The 22,296-nt window shown below is 43.7% G+C and overlaps 1 protein-coding gene across 2 annotated transcripts in view; it reads left to right on the top strand.

The window, feature by feature from the left end:
* The window catches only part of LOC132983415 (low-density lipoprotein receptor class A domain-containing protein 4-like), a 223,958-nt gene that overhangs the window by 172,681 nt on the left and 28,981 nt on the right, over positions 1-22,296 (top strand). Inside the window, exon 1 of one of the 2 annotated variants that reach the window (XM_061049706.1) lies at positions 2,262-2,695. The exons of the other annotated variant lie outside the window; for it this stretch is intronic. Coding sequence (XP_060905689.1) covers positions 2,602-2,695 — 94 coding nt within the window. The 5' untranslated portion in view covers positions 2,262-2,601. Of the gene's footprint in view, positions 1-2,261; positions 2,696-22,296 lie in introns of those variants that run through there. 2 annotated transcript variants of the gene reach the window in all.

Raw genomic sequence — 22,296 nt, 5'->3', positions numbered from 1 at the left:
GCAAGAGAATCGATGTATGAGTGTGTCTTTAGATGAGTACTTGTCTGGGCTGTGCGTGCATGTCTGAGTGTCTGAGGTGTGTTTTTATATATGTGTGTGTGTGTGTGTGTGTGTGTGCAGACATGAGAATGACCTCTTAAGGCAGGAGAAAAAAAAAAAAAAAAAAACTCCTCAGTATCTCGATTAATATTGTTGCTTTGGCTGACAAGACGGCAGCGCCTCAATTTGTTGCTTCAATAAAATTATGACAGCTGCCAGCCGTTTGTAAATTGTGTCAGGGTCATGCGTCTTTTTTCTCTCTCTCTCTCTCCCCCCTTCCAAAAGTGTCACTTCAGCGTGTGGAATTCATTGAAAGCTGTCAAGGAAACATTTTTGCATGATTGGATATAGAACTTGGCTGGTGATGCGCCATTTAATGCACAACATCTGTTGGAGGTCTTTTTCTTTTCCCATTTGCTTATTTCCCTTCACAGAGGGCCATTTTATTGCCAATGGTAACTGGTGTTTTCAGAATCGAAATAGTCAACCCCCCCCCTAAGAGCAAGCACTTCCCAAACAGTTTTTCAGTCAAGGCCAGTAAAAAGATGAGATTTTCTCACATGGATATGAAGAAATATGATTCTGGAAGAGAGTAATTCCTTTATTATTCTCTTTTCTGTTCTCGCAGGGAGTTAAAGTTCAAAGTGGATCTTCAGGTTTAAGGGCAACCTAAAAGCTATTTAGTGGCCTCTTACGGTCCCTGGACCACAGTTTAGGAACCTGCTGGTCTAGGGTGGCATTCAGTGCTTCTCTCAGATTTGAACAGCCTAGTTTATTTATAGACTGCAGACGGTCCTGTGCTACAGTGTGTGTGTGTGTGTGTGTGTGTGTGTGTGTGTGTGTGTGTGTGTGTTGGGTGGAAGGGTGCACTGTTAGTTGGACTCAGAGGGGATGTGTTGAGTTTGATAGGAGGTGGGTTAGTGGGTGAGGGTGTGGGGGGGTGGGGGTGGATTGCTCCTCTGCTGCACATGTGCCCCTGAACCACAAGACTGGCGCGGGGGGTCACCTCAAGGTTAGCCCCTTCAAAGGGCCGTCTCCATTGGCTGCGGCCCGCCGTAACAAGGGAGTGAAACTCGAAGCGCTCTCCCCACCCTCCCCAAATAACACAGCAGACAGACCAGTCCCGGCATTGCCTCCCCCCCCCCCCCCCCCCCTCCCTCGCCTCGCCTCGCCTCTTCCCTGCTCTGCTCTCCCACAGCCATTGTCAACCAAGACCCAGCCATCTGCTAGCTCTCTGAGTCAGGTCAGCCCCCCACACACCACCCTCCAACCCACCCATGAACACCCACCCTCCTGCAACCCAGACACACATATAACCCCCCTGTCCCATCCCTTCTCTGTTGCTGCCTTCAAGTTCTCCTTGTACAGCTCGATATTCCAGGAGTGAAAACTGTACATACGCCAATGCACATGTAGCACTTTTTACAGTAGTTTCAACTTGATGAGCTGTTTCACTTTAGAAATAAAATGCCACACAATATTCTGCATGTCAACAGTTAAAAAGATTATGTATACAGTGTCGTACATATACTACTGTGATGTGGTCAGTATTTGTTTTAGTGTCAACTGTGCTAAGATAATATTAGTCTAAACAGGGGCAGCACTCCCTGAATTGTAATGTTGTGAATAGCCGAGCAGCACGATGGCCAATTAATGCATTCATCATTTAATGTATGCAAGGGCCTTCATCAATATTTACCACAACCTGACACAGCATGACGGGAAAAAAAAAACGGGGGCCCCTAGATAAACAAAATAGTTGCACTCATTTGAGGTAAAGCTGCTAAAGCACGAGAAAGTGATTGATTATAAACATAATTCTACATCTTTACACAAATCCTTTAAAGTATTATACATATATTAGGCACATTACCTTTTTGTTATAAGGACGTTTTTTTTTATTTTATCACAAATGGATGTTTTTTTTAGCTTTTAGTTTCAAATCTACATCATATCATTTGCCTTTCTTCAGCACAAATTGAGGTTGAGTTGGATGTTTTGCTACCCAGAAAGCTTTTAAAAAACTCCCTGACACATTTGTGAAAGTAATTCCAGACATTTCCATTTTTATTTTACAAGATGTACCATCTTGAAATGTTTTCTACTTAATGGAGGCAGAATACTGTTTTTTTCCTTGCGCTCCTGAAGGCAGCACCTCTTTTTCCCTCTGTCAGCCCCGCCCCTTCAGCCTCCTGATTCGCCGTAGTGGCTGTCTGTCAGACTGTGGGCGGTGCTTGAGCCCGCTGTGTCTGCTCTGCTCTAGTAGAGGAAGGACAGCTGCTCTCAGCGGCGAAGGAAGGGAACGGAAAAAACTATACAATGCGTTAGCCACGGGCAATGGCTCGTCCCCAAATCTCCTCCTAATTCTCTGCCCGAGCCGCTCAGAGACAAATATGGCGTGAGAAGAACCGTGGAAGATAAGTGCGAAACTGTCTGGAGTTACTCGTATAGCGGCGGACTCAGCTGCCGCTGCCTGGAAGTTTTCTGTTGTTTTCCCGTCGTGGGGCCCCGACGGTGGCGGCGGCTCTCTCCCCGGAGCGGTGTCCCAGTCTGCCCAGCCCCATGCAAAACCTAACGGCCCCTGGCGGCCCCGGCAACTCCAATGTCACCTGCTCCTGCAACTGCACCGCTTCCCAGCCACAGGGAATGGAGATATGTGAGTAGCATTAGTTGCGTTTCTTCCTGACCTTAAAAACCTCCACACCAGTAGACTTCAGTGCCGACTTAATCCGCTGTATGTTCGCAGTCTCAAGTGTACCGAAAGAAGGGCAACAGACCAGACTGAAGTATTGCTTTCCAGACGAGTATGCAAAACTCTCTCTTGCTCTTGACCCTCCTTCTGCCATTTGTTCCTCTCTCTCTGCAAGACCTCTGTGAGGACTTTCATGTTTGCAATGTCCTATATAGAAACTTTACGATGACTTTACAGAACACAGCCTACTGGGACCTCTGATGTCTGTTTTTAATAGGGAGTTAAAAAAAATATGTAGCACACAGTATAAGATTTATAGTGGTTGTGTCACACTTTATGTTGTGTTTCTGGTTTATAGGGATAGGGTTTGCTCACCCTTAAAAATCTGGCATAGTCCTTTAGCCTAGGCTATTTTAAGTTTCTGTGAGAGATTGCAGATTTACAGTAGTTCTGTAGTCTTCACTTTTAAGTTTTCCATTTAACAGAAAGTTCACTTTCTACACATGTCAACTTGCCCAGAGGCAGGTTGTTGGTTTAATTTGGGAGATTTAGCCTCACAGGGGCCTGCAGGACTGTATGTGCTCGGATGGGATCACCACATAGGGTTAAATAGTTTGCCTGTCAGCATAGACAGGAAACGCTGGAATGGTATGTTATGTCTGTCTGCCTTGTGAGCAGCACAGAGAGAAACTATCATTATCAACTCTGCCCTAATGCTGCTGCCTGCTAGATCCACTGCAGATGTTCCTCTTTTTTTTTTTTTTTATGACTGAAGCAGAGACAGACACATGCAGGCATTCAGGCAAGCAGGCAGATAGACAGGCAGTTAACGCACGGGGACAGTCAGCCAGACAGACAGTGTATGTATCCATTCTGACAGATCTGCAGACAGACCGCCAAAGACAAATAAACAGGAGACGGGCACATAGCAGACATGCAGACAGGCGGGTAGATTCACAGGCAGGCGGCCAGACAAGTACCGACAGAGATATAAACAGAGCTGAGACACACACACTCGTCTGAAGCGAGACAGGCAGACATATTGAGAGACAGACACGCAGACACACAGACAAGCTACAGACGCACGGACAGAGTTACAGTGATGTGTAATTTCCATTGGGGCAGAGGGCCAGGCCTGGGCAACGTGAGGTGAACGCAGGATATTAGATTCAGATTTGGCAGCAGTGGGTGGTTGTGCTGACGCCACATTGTAACCAAGAAGTGTGTGTGTGTGTGTGTGTGTGTGTGTGTGTGTGTGTCTGGCAGACGGACTGGTGTGCGACCATTCGTTTTCTGTGGCATCATCGTATTGCTAGCCAGGAAAAAAAAAAACACACACACACAGTCAGGCATGAGCTCGTGCGTCCACAGACACACAGCGGAGAGAGACTAATTAGATAATCCAGAAGAAGTGCCTCAGACTTCAGAAGTGAGCTGCAAGAGAGTCAAATAATTGTGATAATAGCTGTTTGCTGTAATGGCATCACAGAAAGAACCAAGAAAATGTTTAGAAGATCACGTATGCATCCGGGGGGTTTTTGTAACCACGTTATAATGCCGGCGTTGATATTTTCAGTGCTTAAGCATCTTTATTTTACAACGTTCTCACTAGCTGGAGAGAGCTCCATTCACAAGTGGTTTGAAATAGCTGTGTCCTACTGTAGTGGCCGTCTGGTTTGAAAAGAGCTCTTGTTTGTCGGCTGTGTTGTCATGCAGACTCGGCAAAGGCTGAATAATGTAGCTCATGCTTTGATGATTTCTCTGGCTGAAGAAAAGAGCTACAGTCTGCCTTTTTTTTTTTTTTTTTCTTCTTCTTTCTTTTTTTTTTTTTTTTTTTTTTAAAGCAGAGCGGGCGGTCTCACTGGTGTGTTTCCTCTTTATTCAAACGAGGAGGAAAAAAAAAAATTGAATGGGACTTCGAACATGGAGGGATCAGAGCGCAGATATAGTGTGTCACGGCCAGGAGTCGAACCTCTGCCTACACACACACCGGGGGGGGGGGGGGGGGGGGGGGGGGGGGTCACATGTAGGATTTGAAAAGAAAAGGATCTTTAACAAGTGTTTGCTCTAGCTGTTGCTGGGCTGCAGTTATCTTGTGTTGTAGGTGTGGTGTTATAGAGTCCCTGAGGTCAAACACCACGGCTCCATAAAGATTTACTGTACATTACGCAGATTCTTTAACTTTAATCTACAGTCAGCAGCGTCACAGCATACCCAATAACCTTTTCTCTGGACACATTTATACATCACCAACAGTCATAAAAGCTATCACTCACTCACTCAAATCCAGTTTAAGAGGAAGTTAGATTTCAGTGTGATGGTATATGGTCCCTGCAGGGGGGAGAGCCATGGCAAACATTTTCAACACTCGTGTCATTTAATCTGGTATTGACTCGTATTCCTATCGGCCCCCGTCTCTTTTTCTCTTAAACAGGCGGGCAGATATCTTATGTGCCAGCTGTGTGAGGTCATTTCCCTCTCACATAATGCAAATACCCATTTCTTTTTTTCAATCAAGAGGTGTCATCTTGAAAGCAGCCCACTGCTCTATTTTGTAATATGGATTCCCAGAAGAGTCCCGAGCAAAAGTGAAAGTACATGAGCAATCAGAGAAGCACTTAGACATGAGCTTTCATGATTTAAACTAGGCAAAGTAGCTTAAAGAAACTGTTACGGAACTTATCATACATAGTTTTTTCCCCCCCCATCTTCTTGAATTTCAGTTAAAGGAAGTCCAAAATCCATTGCCAAGTCTTCCTGCCTATCGTCCGCCATAATTGTTGGCTCTAAAGTTGAGTTTAAGTGAGAGAGTCGGACTCTGGTTGTTTGTGAATGCAGTCTGTTGAGGTGTGTTGCTTTAGACGTGTTGTTGCTAACCACTTACTACAGGAAACAAAATCTATCGTTATATGTGGACTCACATTTTCAACATCTGTAAAAAAATATCAAATCTTTTTAGTGTCGGCCAGACGTAAGATGTCCAGAACAGAAACAAGCATCGCAATCTCTGGTTTGATTAGTTGTCCTGTACTAAATGTTGGATCAATTATCTGATTGTAAGCGTACTTTTTCTAAGAAGTAAACACCAGATTTGTTTTGACCATCCATTACTCATCAGTAATTCTACGTTACATAGAAAATGTTGTTTCCAGTCGCTCAAATGTGGGAACTTCCAACCTTTTCTGTTTTAAATCAATTATAAAGAAGATGTTTTTATTTCTTGAAGACAAATATAGACATTTAAGAGGATGACCTGGGGCTTTAGAGACTTCAGTGGACATTTTCCCATCAGTATAGAACCAAACGCTTTATCGAATTATCTGGAAAATAACGAGAACTTTTCTTTTATTGACAATTCGGGCGATTGCTTTTCACAGTTCTAGCAAAGTTCTTGCATGTTTGTGTGCTCAGACATTCAAGCTTTGGAGCATCCTTTTACTTTGGGTTCTGTAGAAAAACACATAATAATGTGTCCTCTTGGTATTGGAAGTACCATCACTCAGCATTCATGCTTCTACCCAGAGACAGAGTGAAACAAACCCACATGGTATATTCTAAGAATATCTCTGTTATCCTTTAGCGTCTTTAGATGCACACATAGCAGTATAGCTGTATACATGCCCTCGCCTCTTGGGAGAGGCCCGGGTCTATGTGTCAGAGACTTGAGTGGCTGTCTGCGTCTGTGTGTATGTAACAGTTAGCCTGCAGCAGGGGCCAGCCAGCCAGACGGATGTAAAAGGCCTGATCTGTAATCCCGTGTATGAGTGGTGTTAGTGTGTAGGTGGCAGCAGGGTCATCTGTCAACTACCTCAGGCCAAACACACACTCTGCTACTTGTTGACTCTCCCTCAGACATATACAGGAAGATGTACACAAAGACATGCGCACACATTTACTACTAGATGTATGCGCGCGCACACACACACACACACACACACATACGCACACACACATACGCACACACACAGACAGCCACTCTCAGGCTCAGCCAATATTTACCCTGCAGTCTCCTGCCAGACAGCCAATCCAATCTCTCACTAAGCTCTTTGTTGTTTGTTTGGGGTTTGTGTGTGTTTTTTTTTTTTTTTGCATCTTTTTTTGTTTGTTTGTGAAGGTGTTGTTGATTTGAAATTAGTTTTTTATTAAGTTTTATTATTCATGACTTTTAGTAATGAACCTTGAAAAAAAAATACTTCAAACTCCTTTTTCTGGGACCTCGGGGAGGGGAATGGCAAAGACAACCTAACAGCAGCTTTTTAAGAAAAGAAGAAGACGATCTTTTTTCTTCTTCTTCTTCTTCTTCTTCCTCCAGACAGACTCCTCTTTTGCGATCACTGCGTCTGTAATTAATTTCACAGGGAATTTCTACACTTAGATGGCGTGTCTCTCGGTGCAAGCCCCTCTTAGTCTGCCACCTCTCCGGAGCTGTGGGGTTACAGCAGTGATCGGCGGTGCACAACTTGAGGCGGCTGAGAAAGAGCTCCTTCTTAATGTTAAGACAGAGCCCCCCCCCCCCCCCCCAGACCCTGTTTTTTGCACCATACAGTGGACCTGCAGACGCACTCTGATGGCCCAGGAAATAAACACAAACTCACATAGCGAGCAGCAGAAATACTGTAGAAAGTATCAGGTTTCACCTTTTTTTTAAAGTGGTTATCTTTTACTACAGAAGCTCACATCCCTGTCTTGAATCTTACCTTTCTTGAGATAAACAGCTTCAGTCTTTTTTTTTTTTTTTTTTAATTTGGATGATCTTAGTTCGATGATTTAATTGGAAAGTAAAATTCATTGACATGTTTACAGCTCTGGAGTTTAAAGCACTTTAAGGTCGACGGAGCAATGCTTACACGACTGGTTTACTGTTTGTTTGTTCTTGCTCATCCTGTTGTGTTTGTATGCAATCATCATGTTAGTTTGGCTGGTGTGACACACCACACTGACTCTTTGGATGAGTAACGCTGAATGTTAACATTACATTTATCTGTTTATGAGAAAACTCCTCGAAGCATCTTTAAAACTGTTTTCTTTTGAGGTGCAGAGTAGCAGTGTGTATAGAGAAGCTGTGTGAGTTCCCTTGTTTGTGTATTTGTCTCTGTGTTACTGAGCCTCACACACACACACACACACACACACACACACACACACACACACACACACACACACTGTCCTGGATGTTTAACCATACATCATGTCATTTGAGCACTGCAGGGCTAGCATTGCTTATGGCTTTTTGAGTGAGTTTTTCTTTTTTTGCCTTCAATCAGCTAGACCACCATCCAGAGTTTTTCCCGTATAGCATTCCCATCTTGGGGCCGTGCAACCTGGTGTTTTTTGGAATCAAACTGGCGAACCTTGAAGCCACAAACACTGTGGAAAAATGCAGCCCGGAAAAAGCTCGGCTCACTGCAGCTCAGCGGGTCAAGTTCAGGCTGAGACTTCTAAAGTCCAAAGCAGCGAAAGGTCATTCCCCTCGTCTCTCCACTTCTCCCTGCAGCACTCTCACTTGAAGCTGCAGCCAGGACGGCAATCACAACCCCGTCACTGGCTGCTGGGACTCCCTTTGTGTCTCGATTCTGCTCCCCCAACCCACACACACACACACACACCAGACCTCCTCCCTTAGTTCCCAAAATGCCCTTGGGACCAGGGCAGATTTGTAGTCCTAGTGTGTTTGAAGACAGGCCATCCGTCAAATGTGTGTGTGTGTGTGTGTGTGTGTCTGATGGTGGTGGTGGTTGGGGGTGGTTAGTAGCCTGCTGTCTCAGTCAACATCTATTTACACACAGTTGGACAGTCTGAGATGTTAAGGAGTCTAAGATGCTAAGAAGTGAATGAATCAGCCGGTCTGTCTGCTGCATGTCTCATGAATCCAGGCCTGTGAATATGGACGGGACATGTTACAGTCAATCAAGGCGGCTGCGCTCCAAGCACACACTTTGGTAGATAGTACACAAACAAATCATTATGGCTTTTCTTTTGCTTTATAGAAAATGTGTTTTCCTCAGCAAATGGCTGTCATGTTCATTACCCTTTGTGAACTGAGTCTCCCTACATGCCCTGTCTCTCTCTCTCTCTCTCTCTCTCCCCCCCCCCCACCCCACCCAACATAAAACAAATAAGCGATTATTGCTTGGAACCAAAAAAAATGCTGTCTCACATGTTATGAAAGGAAAAAAATGTAAAAGGCTGTGCCGCCCGCTGTTTGTCAGATTTAAGGTAATCCGTTTGTTTATGTGTGCAGGAACACCCAGACAGTGGAATAATGACATGTCTCTTCAAGTGGTTTGCAGGATTTTCCTTGGATTTTGAAGAGGCTTACACCGTGAAGTTTCCAAAGCAGTGTTTGGGGGGTGGGGGCGGTCTATCTGTACCAGATCACTGCAGTGGGGGAACTTTAGTGCCTTGGCAGCCTAAGAATACACATGTTCAAGGAAACCTTTTTGCATGGCTCTGTGACATTTAATTGTCTGTGACACAACGGATACACCTTTGATAGGTCACCTTACATTTCAACTTGCTCTTACAGGAGTTATACATTCAGGGTATCACAGTTAACCTCGTCACATTTGCTTTTTTTTTTTTTTTGAAGAGGATGAATGCCGCTCCTTACCATGAGACAACACTTGAGCTAAAAACTAAAAGCCTGAAACAGTGACACTTCTTTTAAATGGATCCTTTGAGGTCCCTGTAAGAAGAAACAAAGTCCCGGACCTTTATAGGAGGGGTCCCTCCTCATTTCACATGTTTGCCTACATTAGGTTACCTCGTGAGGCAGCTGGATTTACGGTATAGAGTGGAATGTGCCGATTTACCACACCGATTAGCTCCCCGGGTGGAGATAACGTTTACAAGTCTTTACTGCAGGACACTTTTAACCTTTGCAGGACACAATACCAGAATTTAACATTTCAAAACGATAGAAAGACTCAAACGTGTTGGATACCTTTTCGATACCACAGCAACAAATATGGAAGTCTGGGGCACCTGATGTTGGGTGATTTCTCGTTTTTAAACACCAAAAACTGCAGGCAAACTCCTGCAGTGCACACTGTCTAAATAGCTCAAATACACTAGAATGTTGCTGATGTTTTGGTGCACTAGGCGGTGTCACCTCCTCGGCTCTCTGTCTTTTTGTAAGTGACATTAACATAACCTTTGCATCTTTATAAGAATCCAAAATAATATTGGAGAATTGTCAGTATTTTCTGAACTGTGAATTTGAATGCACCATGGCTGCTCTCTCTCTGTTCTCCCTCCTCTCTCTCTCTCTCTACAGAACGAGGGTTTCATAACCACATAACCACACCATGGCTGACACAAAATTCCACAAATGTCTTGTGTCCTATAGTGCAAGGAGTCACTGACCATGAGTGATTGAGCTTCTCTTGTGAAAGGAAGTTCTGGTTTCGTGTTTTTGTTGTCTTAATATAACTACTGTTATGTGTAGTGATTGACATGCAGTTGCGTGTTGCCTAGCATCACCACAATGCCTCTCACAGAAAAAAAACCAAACACCTCAATTTGACTGGAATCAGAGCTGCAAATATGTAGAAAGCGCTATGGTGTGCCTCTGGTTTTGAACATGATGTGTTCTTGTCTGTATATTGGAATAGGCGGTCGAGGATTTGAAGTGATCCTCTGTAAGGGGACTTTTGGATTTCTACATCCCGTGCGCATACTTTGTTGTGTTAAAATGAATCATACAGGTATCAACTTTGTATGTTGACGTAACATCCCTTTAAATCCACCAGACTCTGTCTACAAACAAAAAAAACAGCAATTTCACCACGCAAAACCCAGAAGTCGCTGTTCCCTCGAGGCAGCATCAGACCAGTAGATCCTGTGTTTTGCAAGGTAAAATGAGTGTTTATTCAATGGAGTCTGGTGGCTTTGAGAGAGCAATGCAGTTAACATCTGTTTGAGGTTAAAAAAAACAAACGACTCCCAACGAACGAAAAAAGTCGTTCTTCGTAGAAACCATTTCTTTAGTTTTGTCAGACAAAGTTAAAGTGGCATAAACAAGCTCTTCCAGAGACTCATTTTCCCACCATGATTAAGCATTTCCTTGTTTTACACACGCCTTCACTTTTTTTTCTGTGTACTACAAGTTTGAGGACGAAAACACTTTAAAGTCAGTGTCCTACACTGCCATGAAGTCTACCTTAACCCAACTATACGTTTTCTCCTCTTTGGACTAATAACTGAGCTATACACACGGGGTACTCCCCCCTATCCACACCATCTCAGCTCCACCGTTCTCTACCTCCTCGTCACCCCACTACTACACCGCCAAAGGGGGTTAAATCCACATCCTGTGCCAGCTACCCCCTAACAAGGCTTTACTCTAGATCTGACCTTATCACAGGAAATTACTCTGGATTACACCTGAGGCAGAGAGGGCGAAGGAGATGGAGGAACAGATAGAAAGTGAGTAGCCTTTTGTGTTTGAATGACAAACAGCACAACAACCCAGGATTTGTCTTTGTAAGGCACATGCTGCAGGTTTGAATGTGGCTTTTATTTTAATACAAATGCGTCAAAGGGAGCAGCTAAACATATGGTAGGTAATATATCCAAAGGGAGGAAAGTACTCTGCCAAACCTTAAACAGATTACAACCAAGTGATGATGTCTGTGGGGTATGTATTAGTTTTTTTTACATTTTAACCCGCTTTAACCTCCCAGCCAGGAGTCGAGTAGCAAAGGATGTGTGTGGGAGTCAGAAAAAGAAGCCCCTGGTAGCCCTCTCCTCTCCTCTCCTCTCCTCTCCTCTCCTCTCCTCCTCTGCTTCTTGCTCCTCCGCAGAGAGTCAGACGTCTGTCTCATTTTTGGTCCCTCTCCCTTCCCATCTAGACACGCAAGTCAGACAGTGGTGTCTGATACCTACCACCCCCACTTCTCTCCCTCCTCCTCTCCCCCCGGCAGCCACCAGCTGACCCCAATCAGGCATAGGGCCTGCTCTATTGTCTGGCTGAGGAGAGGGGACACACACACACACATACACACACACACCCATGCATAGACTCAGACAGGGGGTCAGAGGAAGACAGAGGCTGTCTGGTCAGGCCTTTCCTATTTGACTCCCAACCCCCAACCATAACACGGCTCCTCTCCTTTCCTCCCCCCCTTTTCCTCCTCTCCTTTTCTCCTTCTCTCCTGCCTTCTTTGGAGGTCCCAGATGATTATGGCGCTTGTTATGAAAAGTGTTTTTGGTTTTGCATTGGCTCGCTTACTAAGATCCGAAATGTTTAATGAATTGTAATTATCTCCATGCATGGTCTACTTTGCAGACTCAGGGCTCGGCAAGTTGATTTTTATTAAAATACTTCATAACAAACAAACAAAATGATGAAGTGTTCAGTTCTTTGATCGTCTTATTAAAATGACGTTGTATGAGTATGACTTTAGCGAAACAAAAAAAACAAAACAAGGATGTGTCTCTCTCTCTAGCTCACTCTGTCAGCTGCTGTGTGGAGTGTGTGCCCACAGGAGATAGTGAAGTGCTACAGTAAGAACGTATTCCTGAGCAACAAGCTACTGGCATCATATCTTTGACGATGATAAGCTACCGGATCTGTCCGCCGAGGTCCTTTGTTCTTATATGGGATACTATGGGGAATGCAATTCAACCCACTTCTCCCACTCAGCTGCAGGCTGTAGTTTGAGATGCTTGAATAACTTTGTTGTGCTGCTTTAGTTGCCACAGACTTTACAAAAAAAACAAAAAAAAAAACTGTACAGCAGGCAGTGTTGTGGTCAAGGTCAGGGACTGCAGCTTAAAGACTTCCAGGCGGCTGAAGAAACTTTTTGGGAACAGATAAACTCACTTCTATAAAGCACATGCTTTTGCATTGTGACATTTCATTTTCGTCTTTAGAGAACGTCTGGAGCTCAGAGAAGTCAAGACAGCTCCGCATTATAATCAACAAAGTCAAAATGAAAGGGGATTTTTATTTTTGAGGGACGTCACTTGAATGTAATATTCTTCACTTAATCTGATATCGTGAAGAATCATATTATGTTTGTCATGCAATTTATGAGTTATTACATAACCGCTGTATCTTGATATTATCGTTATTGTGGGCAACATATCATATCGTATCGTGAGATAGGATACGATGCGATAAACTGCAATATGATTCATTACGATATGATACAAGTTACTATTCCCAGGAGAAGGAAACAATTGAATAAACACATTTATCATGTAGAGGAACTGAATTTGACTAAGATTTAAGTTGCAAATTTTGTTTTTTTGTTTTGAAGTTCACACACACACACACACACACACACAGCCCGTCTATTCACATGAGTAGGTACCCAGAAGAGCATACAGCAAACTTTCCATCTATCCGTCCCCCTGTCTCTGATCGATACGCTCGGCGTTCTGCTGGAAGATAACGTGTCTCCTGGCAGGCGTGGCTAATGATGATTAGGGCTCCTGCCCCGTGCAGTATGGAGTTCCTACGTGTGAATTATTAATATAGGTCATAGTCACAGCATCCGGCTTGGCCCGGCCCAGTGCCGTCCCAGCGCTATTGCAATACACGACACCTACTTACCCCTGCTTACCCACAGTCTGCCCCATCTGTCGGCCAGATTAACCCAGCGGATCACCTACAGACTGAGGTCTGCATCAGGTTAGGCTTCACTAAGAATTCTACAGGTCTGCACCTTTTTATGTGAGAGATGTCTTCACCTATAAATCCTTAAAAGTTACAACCTCTAATTTCTTAAATTGTAAAAAAAACAACAACTCTTGAGCGTTTGGGATTGTAATAATGATTCTGTCTATAAACACTCGTTCCCTTACCAGTTGTGCTGCACCCATGCGCTGCTCATTTACAGCAATTATATTTTCATGTGACAAGAATCTTAATGGGAACAGTTTATGGCTCCTCGTAAGAGACCGGCTTCCCGTGATGTATTGTATCCATGTATTTGTGTGAGTAGGAGGGTGAGGGTCTCATTTCAAGGGCCGATTGCCTTCACTCAGTTAATATGTGACTGTTGCTGCACTCTGAATGGCTACTAGTTTTGCTGAATGTCTCAGAGCTCAGGCGCAGTGTGTATCTGCCCTACGCAGACACAGTCATGCCTTCTCAACTCACACACACACACACACACACACACACACACACACACACACACACACAGTCCAAGCACAGCTCCATGCAGTGTTGAATCAAAGTGGATAAGCCCTGATACAATATTCAATCATTCTGCTTTAAAAAAAATCCAGATTTCTACCAATGGTGAAGAGCAAAGAGTAAAAACACCTCACTTAAAAAGATGTCTGATTGATTGGAGTGGGAACTCACCATGACTTCTACGCCCTGTGAAGAAAAGAGAACCACTATCAGCAGCACAAGAAGTACTGGGAAGGTTACTAAAACACATCAAAGTGTTTCTGTGGGTGGGTGTTTCTAAGTTGTTGATATCTCTGGTTACACTTGGTCTTTGTGTCACACACACACACACACACACACAAAAAGAGTTGTACCTCAACGAAATCAGGAGCGTCTTTCTTTTTTATTCCGCAATCTTCGCCGCGAGCTGAACTCCCCAAGTGGTGCCTCTACAGAGAAAACGTGGAGAGTAGAGATGGAAGGATGAGGGTGGTGTGGGTGGGAGGAGAAAAAAAAAAGAAAAAAAAGAAGCCCGACAGAGAAGGCACGAAAGATAAAGACAAGAGGCAAGAAGAAACAAAAATCAGAGCAGGGAAAAAAAAAAAAAAAAAAGGCAGAAGAGAAGGAAGGCGTTGTTGAGTCTGTGTTGCTACACTGCTTGACTCTAGAAAGTACATTTTCACAAAGATGTCTTAACGCACTCCAGACAAACGCCTCATTTAGCCTTGTGGGGTTTTATCAGCCCATATAAAAGCGGTAAGGTGCATCTGTACCGTAGTTAGTCTTGAAGTGTGCCATTTGATAAATCTGACCACTGTTATCTAAATATGAACATGAGTGACAAAGATAGAGTGATATATGATGTATCACTCTACACCTGTATTTATCACAGTAACAGAGCAACAATATGTGATGGATTAAGTCCAGGACCAGAATCAAGAACAGAAAATCTGCTGTTGAGAACTACTTTTTGATTCAGTTGAGGTGTGTTCATTGTGTTGCAAGGTGTCGTTACATCTGTAACACTGAAATAAAAGTGGAGGAAGACAACGCTTCACCCTTTGAAGATCAAAAAAGTCTGCTTTAGCTGAAGAGTCTGGATGGGCGGTCAGGTTTCCGACAAACACAGGACTGTGCCCCAGGACACACTGGGGTCGGCGTAACCTGCTGTAAAATAGGTTAACTGCTGCCGTTTGATAATGTTCCCCCTGCCGCTGCAAATGTGTTGCTTATAACCCGTGATGATGCACTTTCTGGTGGGTGCAGTCGGCGTGGTGTAAAGTTTTTCTAATGGTGGTGATAACATCAGATAACGGCCTGTGTAATGGTCTGATAATATCCTAAGTGGGTGCTTTCACCTCGGCTCCATCAATCCACTCTCTCGTCAACCACACGTAAGAATACATCAGCACGAGCAGACACACGACTGAAGACATTCTCATATACTACGTAGGACTTCAATCCTGGTTGAATTTGCCTCTGGAGCTCAAATATGAGCTTGGTTGCTTTTTAAACGGCCAATAAAATCATGCTCAATTGATGAATTTAACGTTGAAATGGCTAACACTTTCTCACTTCTGACCACTTTTGCAAGTTAGACACCGTTACTTTAAAGTGTATGACCTGTTGCTGTGTCCTTCAAGGCAGATAAAGGGCCTGTAGGTTTTGATTAAATATGAAGAGAGCTGAATCGATTTGATGTTAATGGAGAAGACGATCCATAAAAAAACTATTCTACTTCTGTAAACAACTATAAACTATAGATTGATCTTTTTGTGTCAGCTTTGGGTAACACTCTCAGCTTCTTTGATTAGATTGTCAGATTCAGAAGTGAAGAGAGTTTCTTTGAGGGTTTCCGGCCATTTGAAGATTTGTGCTTAAGGAAATAGTGATAGATATTCTTACTGTATCCTGTCGTGTTCCAAGAAAAGGCACCACTCTGTCGGTCATGTTTCACTCAAACATATCGTCCTTGTTAGTGTCTTATAACACAGTTTATGTTCCTTCACCAGTGATCTTTGGCTGAGTCCAGAGACCGCAGACACTACACAGTGGTCAAAAGTTCAACATGAGCTGCTGTGATGGATTGAATGGTAAACTGGTCAAATCCAAAGTCAACATGAGACGCTGCTTCCTGATTGCTGTCTGCGTTGTCTTATGTTGATGTAAGTAATTCATGTACCTGGCCAACCAGGAACAGGATCCAAAATAGAATCGGGAGCAAACATGGCTGTCTCAACCCAGACATGCCGTACACACCTTGCTTCCTGACGCTCAGTCTGTCACTGATGGTGTTGTGACATAAACGCAAAACTATAGAAATTTCCTCTGGAATTTTCAGGTTGAGCATGTGTGAACGCAAAGCCCACTTAGTAAAATAGTTTGACGTCTGGGTGAGCTGACCAGTGACTGAACTCAGGAGGTAACATTCAGGGATATTCAGGGTGGGTGGGTGGGTGGGGTGATGATTTTCACATCCAATAACTTGTGAGTTACTGTTGCGATCGTTGTGCACTTAGTGACACTGCTTCACACTTTTGTCCGTTCACCGGTATGTTCTTTTCCACTTCTTTGTTTATACTGTGAATACATTCAATCACGCATAGACGCTTTTATGACCTTCATATCTGTTCTAACTGTTGCCACTTCTTCGCTTATTCATTTTTTTTTTTATGACAGGGATTGTTTCCTGAACAAGCACCTCAGGATGTCCTCAGTGGTAGCAGAACTTTACAGTGTTAACAAAGCGTGAGTTTGCTGCCTTGACCCCTTCTGAATGGAGTCGAGACATATACATTGGAGCTTAAAGCTACAGCATTTTAAAAGAATCGACACTAACACCTCCTGATTGAATCCAGTGTGCAGCAATAATAGTTTCACTGCAAGCAAACTAGCTTGAAATCCTTGACCTCGCTGCCTCGCCGCCAGCCGAGAGCTGCAGACAGTTGCTGCTTCACTGCAGCATTTTCTGTCCAAAGGACTGGAGTTTGTGCTTCTTTTTTAGTGAGACACGAGCTGCTCTCCACATTTAACTATTCTTCCCTCTGTTTGAACCCCTTCAATCCTCCCTCCACCCCCGCCGCCCCGGGTCTATTTATACCTCCGTCCCTCCCTCAGCAAGCCTAAAACATCCTGGCCATCTCAAACCACCACCACCACCACCACCACCACCGTTACTTAGAGAATCCTTGCCCCCCCCCCACTCCTGCACCTCGCCTGCCTGCTTCTTCTTCTTCTTCTTCTGCAGCTTCTTTCTCTCTTTCTTTTTTTTAGGTTCCTCTGTCGGCAGCTGTTGCTCAGCACCGCACCAAAGTTCAGCCTGCGGTCACGGCCAAGTGTTCAGCAGAAAAAAAAAGTTTTCTTCATAGGGCCTTTTTTGTTTTTTCCCCCCACACGTACTTCCCTATATCTTACATTTTTCTCCTTGTATACACACACACACAACTATTTCCCTTTTTCCACTGTCATTGCTTTGCTCTCTGTCTCTCACTTCTCTTTATTCCTGTCTCACTGTCACTCTCTTTCTCTTTCTTTCTGGCTCTTTCTCTTCCTTCCTCTTTTCTGTCTCTCTCTCTCTCCTGCTTAATCCTGCCTGCAAGGCATTGCTTCATGGTTGTTAAGCATCTCAACCCTGAAGGGGGGGGGGGGGGGGGGGGGGGAAGAACGAGTAAAGGGGAGGAGGGAGGGGGCGCTAGTCATCTGGTGAAGCCTATTGAGCAACTTAAGCGTGGTTGTTTTGCTCTGTTGGCTTGGCACAATGAGACCGCATGTGGAAGACATGTTTACACCCCTTCATCTGAGAGTCGGAGGGAGTGGGAGAGGAGGAAAAAGTGGGAGGGAAGGTAGGAGACAGGAGAGGAGGTGGGATAAGAGAGGAAATGATGACAAAAGTACATATAGTGAAGTGAAGGAGAAGAGGTGGGATACAGAGGAGGCTCAAAGGAAAAGGAGAGGAGTGCAGTAAATGATGAAAGAAAAGGATGGAAGGATTAAAAAACGAGGCAGAAACTGATGGATAAACACAGAGGGGAGGAGTGTGACAAAAACGAGTGGAAGAGATAGACATAAATGAAACCGACTAAAATAGAGGGACAGTCCTTCTCTGTGCAGAGACAGTGAGTCATAGCAGAATAAAACACCACACAAGCATATGCTGCTGTTAGGGAGCCATATTTTTCCAAAATGGAAACCAGCTATGATTTGTGGTCAGAGGTTTAAAAAAAAAAAAAAGCTGAGCAGTTAAAACCGAGTTATTACAAACAGACGGGATGAAATTACCAGAGGAGGCGGCTCTTTGTCACAGAGCTATCTCATTATAGGTTTTTAGTTTTTTAGTTTTATGTTACCCCAGAATTTGTTTTTTTTATGAAGTGTGAAATAGAGCTGCAGGTAGTGCCGCTAATGGGCCTATTTTTGTCTAAATGAAATCTGTTATTAGGCTGTAAAATATCAAAAATAATGAAAACTTGCGAGGTCGTTCATTCAGCGTATCAAAGGACATTTTTAAAAACTCTTGTTATTGCAGGAACTTGATTTAAACAGCCTTCATCGGCCATGCAGTGACATACTTCAACTTCTTGCTTTGGAGGCTTCACATATAAGCGGCGCAGAAAAGCATAGATCGCCTGAGATGATTTGATTTAGATCCAAAATCAACTCAGTAGAAACGGAGAGAGAAAATGTGTCAACAACAAAATCTCTGTACAGAATGTTAATGTAGCCCTGAAGTTATTTACCTGTGGTCACTTTTAACTTAGCCCCTTGATTTCAATTAAGGGAAATCTTGAAAGCTGCACAGTAATATATGATTATTTATGTGGTTGTTTTGTGCTTTTAAAGGGTTCAATGACTAACTAAATAAAATGTTCAATAATTATGATGCTAATGTACGTGGGCACATTTACTATTTGGGGATTTATGAAGGCACCATTGACTGCAGTTGTTAATATTTTGACACAAAACATTTGATTCCTGTTAATTTGTGATCCTTACACTTTAGTATTGAATCCAGGCACAACTATTGAATTCTCCATGTGTCAACATCTTCAGGATATGACCCGACCGATTTGAGATTTTTCGGGCTGATACCGATATTGGGGAGAGAAAAAAAATCAGATACCGGTTTATTTCTTAGATTTATGTTCGATCTGTGGAGATGGATAAAGATCTACGCATTTATTGCGTTGATCCCTCACACGCAGTTATCAACGGTGGTGGGAAAGATAACGAAGACGATTGTCTCTCAACTGAAAAGTAAATACACCTGTAAGAGCGTCACCGCTTGACACTCTGGAGGGGGATAATGTTTGTTGTAATCTGTATAGTAGACTCTGCTGGTGACCGCCTGAAAGAGAACCGCTAGTTTAATACATAAAACTTAAATCAAATGCTATTTGACTGGTGAACAAATCTTGTAATATCTGCGTTAAAATTAGCCGATACCCACAGTCACTGGATTTGCTAATATCGGCCTGCTGATGAATCGGTCGGGCTCTACTTCTGGACATGTAGCATACAGGCTAGCAGTTGTTGTTTTCACACATGCACAAAACTCCCGACAAACTCCTGAACTTTTCAGGGTGAACATGAACGGCAGAATTTGACCCGCGACCTTAACCTGGACTTTTTTTTTCCTGCCAGCCCCGTTGTAAAATGTACGTTTGACGTCAGGGTGAGCCGATGTATAAATGCAGCAGGTAACTGTTCGGAACAGGTGAGCGAGCGGGGTTTGACGATATTACACGATCAGTCAGTGTGCAACTGTGTGTCATCTTAGCGCACATTATAAAGCTGTTTTCTGTTGCAGTTTTATTGGTTTGTACTATGAATATGTCCAATAACATGCAGCATTGATATAAAGGCAAAAAACTGTTACTATAGTATCAGACTCTATTGCTTCAATGGTTATATCGTTCCCCCTGTACCACTGAGAAACCTTACGCTGTGAGAGACATGTGTGAGTAGCTGTGAGTGGGCTTTCTCAAAAATGTTCTTAAAAAATTTCAGGAATATATGTGTGAAAATAGCTTCTGAGTCAAACTCTGAGGGAAAAAAAAAAACTCACACAGAGGACAGTTGAGCCCAGTATGTCTGTGTAACCTCAACAGAGCCAGCAGCTCCAGTCTGAATGTGTCATGTGTCTCTCAGAGCTTCCTGTCTTCCACCCCCAGAATCCCCTGCTGTCCCTGTTTGGCTGATCACAACAGCCACAGGGAGTTTGAAGCACATATGCAGCACGCAGCCTACGTCAGGGAGATGTCTGTTACACCTACTGATGTTGGAAAAAAAAAAAAAACCCACTGAAGAGTTTTTTTTTTAAAAACACCCTTCCTGTAGGGGTGAGGCAGGGGGTGGGATGAGGTGAGGGGGCTGTTCTATCAAATGAATATGTGCCAGGTAGCACGCAGAGAGATAGACAGGCCCACTTGTTTCTTTTTCCTCCTCCCTCCCTCCCCCCCTCTCTCTCTCTCTCTCTCTCTCTCTCATCTGTTTTCTGATGCTCTGCAGGTTTGTCGTTCAGTCTCAGAGATGAGATACGCTTTCTTGTTTGTCTGCCTTTAACATCTGTCCAACTCTACCTCATTCTACCCCGCACCTCCGCTGACTGTCTGCCCCTCGTCTGTCTTATCTTTGTTCCTGTATCTCCTCTGCGTCCAAACCGGGGCTGTATTCGCTTTATTTCGCCGACTCTTTCCTTCTGTGCCACTCTGGCGGCTATGTCTACTCCTTTCATTCCCCACCCCCCCCCCCCCCGCTCTCTATATCCCCTCTTGTTCTGTTCAGCCAGACCTCAGCATGATTGTACCTTTTCGCCCTCAGCAGCAGTAGACCTGTGAAGTTGACCTGCAGGGAAAAAATGAACACTGCAGAATAATTTTCATATCCCCCCTGCTAAGTTGACAAAGATCAATGTGTCTGGATGGCTGGCTGAGTTGTCTCTGGCTGATTGGAGTCAGCAGAGTCAGATGCTGTGTGTGCATGTACAATCTCCATTAACGCTGGCTTTTATATTGAGCTTAGTGCTTTTGTTTTTCTGTCTATTTATTTTGGGAACTTGTAGTGTTATTACCGACTTCAATCTTCAGTGCTGACATCACACATTCAGTGTGACATTGTGTCCTTCTGTAACAAATTCCCAAAAAGTTCTTATTCAAACTGTAAGTACGTTCAAGAAGCCCTCTCCAAAACCAAGAGACTGAAGGAAATGGGGAACTGAAGAGGTTTTCACATATGCACTACTTCAAGTTTCTAGAGAATTTCAGAACTTCTGAAATCCTCCTGATCTGCTCGTTCACATTTGCACCTCACAGTGGAAGTGGATCCCGGTCGGACTGGACCTCACGGGGGGGGGGGCGAGGGGTCTCCTCCTGAGGCATGACATGATGTCAACAGAACAACGTAGAAGTGGCAGACAACGCAGCGGAGTCCGCTATACGACGCTATAATGAGAATATTTGTATCAACGCTATGTGTAGTTCAACGGAATCACAATCTCCTCAAGGGTGGAGAACAACATACTGCTGAACAGAAAACATAAAGCAGCAGTTGAATTACGCGCTCAGAGATCCTACCAGTCTCGTGCATACAGTCTATAGTTGTGTATAGATCAGAGGGAATAAACGTCACCACCCCCTCCCAATCGCTCGAGGTGAATTCTCCTGATTAAATCCTGCTGCGTTCTCTGCATTACTGTGGTACAACACTGCCTCTCTTCTCTGCTGTTTTACATTACTTGCTGCTATTTATCATACCAAGTCACTTTAATCATCACTTGTCACTTTATCTTTCCATTCTCTGCAAATACTGTCTCGATTCCCTGCATAGTTAACTTCATCATTCATTTTGTACTTGTATATACCCCCTATTTTTATTTATCGTATCTAATCTATTCTGTTTAATGTGTATTTTGTATTTTGAGCTTACTTGTCTGTGCTGCTGCAACGCCCGAATTCCCCCTCAGGGGATCAATAAAGTATTATCCTATCCTATCGTAAATCAGCTCACTCGGACTTTCTGCGGAAAACAAGGGGTCTGCTAGGAGAAACTCCGGATAAAATCTGAGTGGAAAAATTCAGCTCAAATTCCGCTCATCCGTTTTTTTTAGGAGTTTTCTCGAAGAGTGAAAACACTATAAACTGAGAAAAAATAGTCAGGGTTGAGCCTGTGTGTGAACACAGGAAGCAATATTAGTAGTAGCAATACAATCTCTGTTAATGTAATGATCGACAGTATCAAAGAGAACAGAAGCTTTGAAAAACTACAGAGCTTCATATTTAAACCCAAAAGAGAGAGAGCATCGTCTAAATTTCATAAATAAATGTTGGCAACGTTTCAGTACCAATGAACATGTGCAGTTCAGACACTCTGCAGGGATATGCCTTCATATTTTTGGTACTAGACAACAAAAAAATTACCCATTTTTTGGTGCCTAGGACTT

The sequence above is a fragment of the Labrus mixtus genome, chromosome 11, assembly GCF_963584025.1.
Source record: "Labrus mixtus chromosome 11, fLabMix1.1, whole genome shotgun sequence".
Lineage (NCBI taxonomy): Eukaryota > Metazoa > Chordata > Actinopteri > Labriformes > Labridae > Labrus > Labrus mixtus.
This window is presented reverse-complemented; position numbering and strand designations above follow the sequence as displayed.